This window comes from Rhinatrema bivittatum, chromosome 7 (assembly GCF_901001135.1).
Source record: "Rhinatrema bivittatum chromosome 7, aRhiBiv1.1, whole genome shotgun sequence".
In the NCBI taxonomy this organism is placed as follows: Eukaryota; Metazoa; Chordata; class Amphibia; order Gymnophiona; family Rhinatrematidae; genus Rhinatrema; species Rhinatrema bivittatum.
Window position 1 is genome coordinate 118,281,276 of NC_042621.1, and position 11,077 is coordinate 118,292,352.

The 11,077-nt window shown below is 48.8% G+C and overlaps 1 protein-coding gene across 24 annotated transcripts in view; it reads right to left on the reverse strand.

Annotated features, from left to right (window-relative positions):
- The window catches only part of CAMK2G (calcium/calmodulin dependent protein kinase II gamma), a 425,093-nt gene extending 419,999 nt beyond the window's left edge, over positions 1–5,094 (reverse strand). For 5 of the 24 annotated variants that reach the window (XM_029608987.1, XM_029608985.1, XM_029608988.1 and 2 more), the window contains exons 1-2: positions 4,638–5,092; positions 3,784–3,878 (exon numbers count right to left, since the gene is read on the reverse strand). In XM_029608987.1, coding sequence (XP_029464847.1) covers positions 3,784–3,878; positions 4,638–4,702 — 160 coding nt within the window. In that variant the 5' untranslated portion in view covers positions 4,703–5,092. Of the gene's footprint in view, positions 1–3,783; positions 3,879–4,637 lie in introns of all 24 variants that reach the window. The other 19 variants (XM_029609002.1, XM_029609000.1, XM_029609003.1 and 16 more) reach the window with 12 other exon arrangements.
- Positions 5,095–11,077: the final 5,983 nt, after the last annotated feature.

Consider the following 11,077-nt stretch of genomic DNA (forward strand, 5'->3'; position numbering starts at 1 on the left):
AATAAAAGTAATCAAATATAAAAAAAAAAAAAAGCATAAAGCCAGGCAGTGCATTTCTCCTAGCAATTCACCTGCAAAAAATACACATCCTGAGATTCTATTTTCTCCTAAAAGGGAGTTCTCCTAATGCGAACCTCACTTCAATTATTTTGGTGGGGGAATCAGGAAGCTACTGGCTCAAGCAATGGTCCTCTAGGGCACTGCAAACGTCTCATGCTTGTAGTGTCCAGGCCCAATATTATTAGAATTCCTCATTGCCTTCTATAGTTTACTGACCCTACCAGGAGAGCAGCAGCACACAGCACCGTGAAAGGACTTCTCTATCATCCGGGCTCCCCCTGAACTTGTTTCTAGCTCCAGCAAGCCACAAAATACGCAAAACGAAGAAGACGACGTCAAATATCTAATATTAAAAGGCCAGCACTGCTATTGCCAGAGCATCTCAAAGCAGAGCCAGCGCTGGCACTTGAGGCAGAGCTGCAATGACAACAGTCATACCGCCGGCTCTGTTCTTTCTAATCCTTCTCAGGTGGCTCTCTCTCCCCCCTTCACCTCCACACAGAGGTGGCCCTGAGCAGGACTGTACCCAAGCTGGTCCAGCTGAACAATACCCTCCTGTGACACACCCTTCAACCTCACCCCATGGACGTTAGTGCAGTGCAAAAGGCCCCCGTCGTTGCAATCAGTAAAACAACAGCAGCTCACCCCCCCCCCCCCCTCCGGGACTCGGCAAGGTGCATGTTACCTACAGACAAAACACGTGAGATCCGCTGGCCGGAGGCTAAGCACAGAGATGTCAGAATGGCAAGGGTCAGGGGACAGCCCATGGGCCATGCCAAGGACCTAGGTTCAGTTACTGGCTGAGGCTGCAGAGGCAGCACTTACAGCCCTGGGGGTGGGGGGAAGGAATCATGGTCACTGCACAACAGTAAGACCTAGCGGCTGGACTGACAGCCCATGACTGCAGGGGGTTTCTGGAAGGAGCGCTAGTGTGAGCAAGGTGGAGTTGGAAAGGGATATAAAATAGAGGAAAAGAAGATCCCTGGACAGTCACGAATGAAGGCTCGGGGTAGCCAGGATCCCAGCCTCGGTTCTGTTTGAGCTGGAAGGCCCCCCCCCCCAAAAGAACAGGAAGAAAGTGCCAGATCCAAAAGGGGAACCCTTAAGCAAACGAGGCCACGCCACAGCAAGATCCTGTTCACCTGTGCGAAAGGCGGAAGCGCAAACTGCCTGCCTGTTCCACCCGAGGACAGGGAGGGACCGAGCCCGTTCGCAGCATGCTCTGCTTACGGAGCACACACACACACACACACACACACACACACACACACACACGTGTGCAGCTTACAGAGGGAGACAGAGAAGCAGTGCTAAAGGGAAAAGCCAATCCTGCCTCGGTGTCCAACTTCCACCAAACTGCTCCCCTAAAAAGGTTGCCCGAGGACTGCCCGAGCACACTGCTGAGCTTTCACCAGCTTCGGCTGGGCAGCGTTTCTTCCATCTCGGTAACAACCATAGGCTTGGAGGCAGCCAAGACCCTTATTTGTGGCTTCAACCTCCTCCCCATTTCTAGGCAACTGCAGGCCCCCTTTACCATCTCACATGTCAAGAGAGGGGCGTGCAAGGGATGGCCAGCCACATGCCCCCCCCCACGAGAACACTTTATCATGCCAACCGGAGCAATTTCAGTTTATCTGTAAGAGGGAAAGCAAGCTCTCTACTTGTTTTTCAGCTGTTTTCGGATATGGCAGGAACCAGTAGGGAACTGAAAAGTATCTCAGTCTATAAATACGGACAGGAGCTGGATAACCCTTACTGTCACGCACTGTCATTCCTAAATGACCTAATAATTAGCACAGAAGGTGGGCGTATCTCTCCTACATTTTTGTTTGAAAAGCAAGTTAATCTTTATTACGCTATGAAAATTGCATCCATACAAACCAAAGTTCATTTTTAGCTCCAAAAACGGATGGCTGTCTTTAGATATCCTGCTCAGATTATTAGCTGAGTTAACTGTATCTTAAAAACAGCAAAGCAATTTTACTACATATCAGCTTGGCTGGGGCCAGTCTGCCTTTACTCCAAAGGCGACAAAACCCAAAGGTGCCACAATGTAAACACACAAAAAAAAAAAAAAAAAAAGTTAACCTGATCCAAAAGTAATCCCTGAAATGAGTCCCTGATTATATGCTTCAGCCATGAACCTGGGATGCCACCACACAACGGAGAAGGAGCACAGATGGGCTGATCCAGATCTCATTGTATGATTAGAGACTTGCAAAAAAAAATAAATAAATAAAAGGCCAGAGGATTTAAAGCAAGACTGCAAACATCAGCACATGACTGTTAAATCATCTGCAGTGTCCATGCAGGAAGAAAAGTCGGACGCAATGATAAACGTATTTATTTAGCAGGCTTACATTTTATAATGATCAATGTGACTTACAATAAAACTTTCATAATATAAGCAAAACATTAGCCAAACAAGAAAAATATGAACATAAAAATCACAAACAGGTCAGATAAAAATCAAAAGATAAAACACAAAATAAAGTATTGGCTGTACTAAATCAGATGCAGGACTGATATAACGCCACCAGCAGAATATCAGCTTCTCCCTAACACTCCCAAGTAACCTCAGCCAAGTCTCTTGATTTCCCTTTAGCCTCGGGTATCTATTAAGCCTGCAAACTCTTTTGGGCCTGAGGACTTCTTGTAAAGCATCCCCGCTTTTAGGATGTTCTGTAACAGTCAAAATAAAACAAAACACTTTTTTCTTTTACCTATGCATCCCACTCTCAGCCTCTGCATAGCTCCTCCTGGATAAAAATGCAACCTCACTCAAAAATGTGTACATTCTGACTAAAAGCACAAATTAAAGGGAAAAAAATTTAAAAAATGTCCTATTTATACAAATTAAAAAGAATTCTCCACATCTCCAGCTCTTTGAAAGTTAAAAAAAAAAAAACAAAAAACGGGCTTCATCCCCGGTAAAATGCTACTTTGTCTCTATGCTTATGTATCTTCTGTTAACACCATTGAGAAATAACTTCACAAACTAAAAAAAAAATAAAAAAATTGTTTTTCACAAAAACCAGAAAGAACAGGAAGGGAGAAACATACAATAGTTTTATTTATGAAGTGTCAGTCCCACACGACTATTCTGTACAGCACTAGGTAGGGAGAGACATAAGATCGTCAAGCACCAGAAAACAGAACCAGGAACAACAACAAAAAGTTACAAAATGATAGAGAAACTGTCCCAATTGTCAACTAATCAAAAGGTTTGATTGCCATCGATATCGGTAATGCTCTAAAAGGCCAGGTTTTGTTTTTTTGCCATACTGCCCATATTAAGAACAGTATATCTGAGAGTTGGAGACTGTACCAAAGATGCCTTGGCTTTACCACAGACTTTCATTCTTGTCATGCTTAAGTACCAAACAAATTCATTAACCACAGAGGAGGAGAATCTGCGAGACACATTCCAAAAAAAAAATCAATGCAAGGGGATTTTCATCATTTTACCAAGGTACAAACCGACAAAGAACTGAGAAAGCCTGCTGCAAGTTATTAAATAAGAGGGAACAATCAGAGGGCACTGGGATGGAGGTGCTAGACCTAGGAGAACTCAGCTGAAGAAAAAAAAAACAGGCCAAAGGCGCAAGACGAAGATTAAAAACTTTTAAGACGGCGCAGTCATTCTCCAACCAAATCAAATAAAATGCCTTTCGGCAACCGCTCCCCTCCCCTTTGCTTTCATTGGGCCCACCACTCACTCACCTCTAGCCGACAGCTTCTTGGTGTTGATAATTTTTGCAGCATATTCCTGGGATGTGCTCTTCTTCACACATCTGCGCACTACAGAGAAGGCCCCCCTAGAAATTAATTCACAAAAAAGACTGGAGCTGTGAAACTGAGGCAAAGGCAGAAGGGAGAAAGAGGTAGGAGAACCGGGACAGGCACAATCACCAAAATATACAACAGAGAGGGAGAGAGGGGGGGGAAACAGCAGCCAGAGTCGGCACCAACTACCTGCTCTATGCAGACAAGGAACAACAACAGCAAAGAGGAGTTTGCAGCGCACAGGGACGCGCTGAACTTCTGCTTCCCGGAGCTGGGCAGACGGGCAGAGCCTCCTAATAAGACGGGAGAAACACCCGCCCTCCACCCAAGTGCACCGATCAGGGACAGGGAAGCAGTTGCACCCACAAAAAAAAAATAAATTAAAGAAACGATAGTGAGAAGTCTAGGACAATACTATTTTCTTACTAAATAATCACCACCGAGCCGGAAAAAAAAGACAGGATGCAAATCCGGAAAGCAGCGCGCAGGGGAAAAGGTTCAGGTGCCCGATCCTCCCCCCCCCCCCTTGCAGGGTGCGGGCACTGCATTGCAGCCAGCCGGCCGGGCAGAGAGAGAGACCACCTCCCCCCGCCACCGCCTGACTGCAGCCCGGGAGGATCGCCCGGCGCCCGCCACCAGCCTGGGCTGCGGGCTTCTTCTGTCCCGCCGCGGCCTCACCCCAGGGCGCTGGAGCCCAAGGCAGCAGGGAGAGGGCACGGGGGAGGGGAGGGGAGGAGAGAAGGGGGGGGGGGGGAGCCGCCGGCGCTGCTGCTGCTGCAGTTGGCCCGTACTTGCCAAGCTCCTCGTAGAGCTGGTAGTCGTCGGTGAAGCGGGTGCACGTTGCAGTGGTGGCCATGTTAGTGCTGCGGGAGCCGCTCTCGCATGGGGCAGGATGAAGGCGGAGGAGGCGGCTGCTGCTGCGGCTTGGGGGAGCTCTAGGCGGGGCGGCGGCGGCTCGAGCTGTCCCGGGGCTGCCTCCGGCGAGCGCTGCTGCTGCTTCTTCTGCTGCTGCTGCTGTCAGCGCTCGAGCTCTTCCCTCCCTCTCGCGCTCTCGCTCGCTCTCCCTGCACAGTCACCGCTGGCCGGGGCGGGGGGGAGGGCGGCCCAGCACCGCGAGACTTGCCGGGGACACTCCTCCCCCCTCCCCGCCTGAGGAGGGGCGGAGTGGAGCCCCGGAGGGCCGTGAATGCGGCGAGGCGAGGAGGCGCGAGTCGCTCCCCTCCCTTCCTCCCCCCCTATAATCCGAGTCCGCCAGTCTCCTCGGACACAGAGAGGCTGCCTTTGCTGATCATAAGCCTCTGCCGTGCGTGGCGTCCGGCGGCAAGGACTGCTCCGGCTCGATCTCTGGCCCGGAGCGCCGTCCATGCACATGCCACTGTACAAGTCCCACGGCAACACCTGGAAGCGCCATCAGCGTCCAAGCGACGCGACGGGACGGTCCCCACAGCAGTAGTGCGGTGGCTTTGGGACTATTCTGCTGGGCCAGGGGTCGGCGACTCCAGCCCTGCACAACGAATATGCGCGAGATAGATGTGCGTACAAATCCACCTCGTGTATATTCATAGTGGATATACCGTTTGTGGCACTTCAGAACCGGAATTGCCTACCCCTGTACTGGGTGTACTGGCAAAGTCATTGGTGTTTCTAGGCCAGCAGCAGATGTATAGCCCCTTCTTTCTCAAACCATGGGGGGCTATCTGTAGCTCCCCACATGTCCTGTCATCCCAATAGCAAGGACTATATAGCCCAGAGGTGGCCAACTCTAGTCCTTGAGAGCCACAAACAGGCCAGGTATTCAGGATCTCCCCAATAGATTTGCATACAATGGAGGCAGTTCATGCAAATCTCTCTCGTGCATATTCATGGTAGATATCATGAAAACCAGACCTTGCTAGACATGGCCTCCTGCTGCTCATAGGCGCCTACTCTCACTTCCTTCTCATTCTGGCCCAGAGAGAGGCTGTTTCCTCCACCCAGATCAGAGTGAGACATTTTGCCAAGGCCTTCTCTTCAGGACCCCCCCAATATCTTCCCCCACTGGGCCTGGATGTGATGCTGCTGATGCTTTCTAGAGATGTGAATCGTGTGCCAGATCGTCTTAACGATCAGATTCGGCTGGGGGGGGAAAATCTGATCGTTAAGATATGTGAATTGGAATCGTTTCCGATTCCAATTCACATCGCTAATTTTGTTTTTAGGGAGGCCCGCGCCGCTAAAAAAAAAACCCTACCCGACCCCCCCCAAAACCTTTTAAAATTACCTGGTGGTCCATGGGGGCCTCGGGGAGAGGAGAGATCCAGGGGGACCTCGGGGAGAGATTTCCTGTTCCCAGGCATCAGCTGTTCTAAAAATAAAATGGCGCCGATGCCCCTTTGCCCTTACCAACCCCCTATTATACTATACTCTATAATAGGGGCCGGCGCCATCTTTAAAGATGGCGCCGTCCATCCAGTGCTCCTACCATGTGACAGGGGCCGGCCAATGGCACGGATACCCTGTCACATGGTAAGGGCAAAGGGCATCGGCGCCATTTTATTTTTAGAACAGCTGATGCCTGGGAACGGGAAATCTCTCCCGAGGCCCCCCTGTACCACCAGGTAATTTTAAAAGGTTTTGGGGGGTCGATTTAAAGGGTCGGGTGGGTTTGTTTTTTTTAGCGGCGCGGGCCTCCCTAAAAAAAAGGGTCAGGAGGGTGGGGGAGGCTAAGGGGGGTCGATTTAAAGGGTCGGGTGGGTTTTTTTTTTTATCGGGCCATCGGCGCCATTTTAATTAGTGGCAGCCAAAATGGCGCCAATGGCCCGAGAGCGGGAGATCGCACCGGCACCCCCCCCCCCCCCACTGGACCACCAGGTAACTTAACATTTTGGGGGGGTTCGGGAGGGTAAGGAATTGGTTTTAAAGGGTCGGGGTGGGTTTAGGGGTTGTTTTGTGTGCCGGTTTTCCCGCCCTCCCCCAAATAATTCCCGTGCCCTATTTAACAATACAATACAAATGCCCCTGATGATAAATCGGGGGCATTTGTATTGTATCGTGCACTCTAACGATTTAGAACGATTTTAAAATTATCTGACGATAATTTGAATCGTTCAAAAATGATTCACATCCCTAATGCTTTCTTCACCATGGAGGGGCTTGGAAATGCCAGCAGGGAGAGGTGGAAGACAGAGGGAATGTGGGCTGCTGAGCAGGAAGGGGTGGGAAAGGGGGTTGGGGGGGTAGCTGGGTAGAGAGGGGGGGGCAGGGAAAGAAGGGGGTAGGGAAAGTTGAGCAGGGGAGAGAGGGAGCACAGGGAAGAGAATTCATGGGGGTGCAGTAAAGAATGCTGGGCAGGGATGTGGGTGTGAGCGGATGATTGAAAGGGAGTAATTGGGAAAAGTGAGGGATGATAGGGGCATGGAGGGGGAGTGACGGGGTGAAAAAGCCATGTCAGTTTTGGGAATGTGCATTTCTTCTATCTTCATACTTTGCTTAAAGTATGGGAAAAAGTTTTCTAGCTCTCCTGCTGCAGGCAGATACAGTAAGGTGCGGTAGAAAGAGCTGCGTTAGTGCCGGGCGCACCCGCGTTTGCCACACGCACAGTCTGGATCACCTACCGCTCAATACTGTATTTAAATGGCATGCAAATGCAAGCTGCGTCCAACGCGTGTCCATGAAGTGCAATCCATTTTACTGTATAGAGCGCTATACAGCACCTATACAGTATCCTGGGTGCGCTGGTACCTGTCATTTCAAATGACATTTCAAATGACATTGGTCATGGTGAATGGGCGCACGCCGTGACCTCTGATGTCCAGCCGGGCGCTCAGGTCACGGCGTGCGTTCATGCACCCTCGCCGGCGAGGGCTGCTGGAAGCCGCCTCGCGATCCGCCCCGTGCTGCTCTCGCCGCCGGCTGCCCCCGGGAGGATGGGAGAGAGGACTGGGGCTGCCTCGGAGACCGGCACCCATGGACGCGACCAGGGCAAGTGAGCGGGGGCTGGGGGAAAGTTTGCCCGATCCTGGCTCTTGTCCCGGGGGGTGAGGGGGGTCGTTTGCCCATGAAATTTCGTCTCTCTGACCTGACGCTCCACACTAACGCAGGGGTAAGGGTAGGCGGTAAATTAGCAGGTTAAACGCGCGGCAAAACTGCAGGTTTAAAAGGCGATAGTCGGGGCGCACGTTACTGTATGGGAGGGAATAGCTAATCCGATCGTTTACATCTCATATACATGCCACGGGCGGAAAGGGTTACCCGTTGATTTAAAGAGGCGGTAAGGATGGGTTAAAAGGGATAGTGAATCGCGGGTTGGACTAACGCGGCCAAATTGTGAGTGGAAAGCGGGTTAGAAGCAGGGTAACCGCGGCCGCACTTTACTGTATTGGTCTGCAGGTTTGCACTGCATGCAGAGTGGGTTTGTTTGTTGTTGGGTTTTTTTTTTGGGGGGGGGGGGTCCATTCCAGTTTCTGTCTCCACATCAGTAATTTGTGGTCTTTTATTCTGTATTTGTTGAAGGTTAGTTCTATGTGTGTGACCAAGGTGAGGTATTTTATTTATTTATTTATTTATTTAGGGCTTTTCTATACCGAATTTCTTGATACAGATCAAATCAATTCGGTTTACATCGAACAATAGTTTTAAACAATAACAACATAGTCAATAAACATATCAGTATGGAGCAGAAAGTGGCAGAGTCAAAAAGTTACATTATAACAAGGGCGAGCAACTGGGATAGTGAAAAGGAAGGAGGGAAAACAAAAGTATGCAAATAAAAGGAATACTTTATACAGAGAGAGAGAGTGGCTAGAATAGCCAATCTCTAAGGTAACTTCTGAAGATTATGACATCTTTGTGAATTAATATGAGGCATGACGAAATAAAGTATTAAAGTTCAATGATGCAGTTATTGTCTAGGCGCACGGAAAGGCTCGGCTGAACAGCCATGTTTTGAGTTTCTTTTTAAAGGTCAGAAGGCAGGTTTCCTGTCGGAGGTCAGAGGGTAGGGCATTCCAGATGGAGGGACCTGCTGTTGAAAATGCCCGCTCTCTGAAGTTTAATCTGTGTACCATTTTATTCGGGGGGACGTAAAGTGATCCCTTATAAGCGTCTCTTATCGGTCTGGCCGAGGTGTGTAGTTTGAGCGGTTGTGTCAAGTCAAGAGAGGTCTGATGGTATAAGCATTTGTGAATAATTGTGAGTGATTTGTGGAGTATTCTGTAGTTGACTGGGAGCCAGTGTAGATCTTTTAAAATAGGTGTGATGTGCTCTCTCCGATTGGTGTTAGTTAGTATTCTTGCTGCCGCGTTTTGAAGCATTTTTTTTTTGACAGTTTTTTACTAGCATGTAGGCATTTATATCAGTCTTATTTGTTATGTTTTCTCAAGACATTATTGTACATCGCCTAGACCTGTTCCAGTGTTAAGTGATTAACAAATTTTAATAAATGTAAAAAAAAATATTGGTGGTGCACTGCTGCTTTTACAAAGGTAGGGCTATTGCTGATTGAGTTCTTGGAGTTAGTATGATAGAGCAGGTTTGCTACACATGTGCTGGGTGGGGGTTTTGGTTTGTTTTTGTTGCAGGTTTATTTATACTTGACAGTGTAGGTACCTGGTAGTAGAGGGAGTTAATGTTGCTGTTACAGAGTTGATACCAGAATAAGAATATCCTTTTTGTATGAAGAAGTATCCTAGTTCTGCTCTGCACCTGTTGTTAGGGGTTCCTGTGGATGCAGAGCATATGTTTACATTTAGCCCCATGATGTGTCCGTTCCCCAGACCTTGCCCCTGTCGTGGTGCTGACCGGGCCCAGGATTAGGGGGGGGGGGGCGTCCTGGGCCCTCAGCCTAGCCAGATTTTCATTTTTTGAGGTATGGAGTGTGGGGGGGGGGGCTACTTGGCTACCCACAACACCACCAATGATTTCTTTCACGGTTTTTGGTTGGGGTCCACCGGCCTTTTATTTTGAAAAGTGGGATATACGAGGGGGGGCTACTGGCTTTACTTGACCGAGAAAGGGGGACTGGAGGGTCTCTTTGAGAGGGGGCTTGCCACTAAATAGTTGGGCGGCAGGGGAGGGGCCGCATCATTGCGCAGTTTCTTTATATTTATTTGCTTTATTTCTTGGGAATAAATTGGCAGCCCCAGGGTGTCTGGGAGTTTTAGCGGACCCCCAGTTCATTTTTTTAGGGGGGGAAGGGGGTAAATTCTTGGGCCGCATGGCCCTATAAATCTAACACAGTAATAGAAATGGATATTCCCTAAGAGTCCATAAACTGCTATTTATCAAGTTGACTTAGGGAATAGCCCCTGCTATTACTGGCATCAGTAGCATGGGATCTATCTAATCTTTGGGTACTTGCCAGGTTCTTATGGCCTGGATTGGCCACTGTTGGAAACAGGATGCTGGGCTTGAAGGACCCTGGGTCTGACTCAGTATGGCATGTTCTTATGACTTCTGAACCAAACTCTTCTTCTTGTACCACGTCACACGTCCGTGGAACCCACTTCTTGAGAAGTTTTGTGTGGTAGATCTGAGTTTTCTTTCATTTATTAGGCTGCATGTTTTATAATCTACAGCCCTATTTTCTCCATAGGGTCCTTGCCAATGAGCTAAGAGCTTGTTTTCTGAAGAGGGGAGAAGGACAAGGATGCAGTCCTCCCAGCTGGAATACTCTTTGGACTGTGGGGCGGGTATAAGCTTGGGCTTGCGTAACATGAGCCTTTTTTAGGCACAGGTGGGTTGCCTCTCCAGCTTTTTTTTTTTTTTAGGGTTCATGCACTCGGAGAACATAGTCCACAAGGTTCTGCCCAAGGCTTCCGTCATCTTTCCAAGTTTCCTGAGTATGTCCAAAATTCCTCTTGGCCTCCTCCCATACAATAGTTGAACAGTTATACTATAAGTTATACTGTAAAAATAAGCTGCTCCTGCCTTATTTACTGTTCAGTTTATATGTGAACCGATGTGATATTTCGATCGAATGTCGGTATGCAAAAGCAAATAAATAAATAAATAAACAGAGGAAAACCCCATCGAGCTCTGAGGCATGTCATGGATTGTAAACAGCACGAAGGGCAGCAAGGAGTCCCAGTTCTTGCCGTCTTCATCCACAAATTTTCTCAATATTTGGTTGAAACACTCAATGAGGCCATTGGTCTGCAGGTGATATACTTATTACTGAGGTGCGCAGAGTCTTTACCTTAAGCAAGGTACAGAGTTGTTTCATTTCCTTGGACACGAACAAGGTCTCCTGATC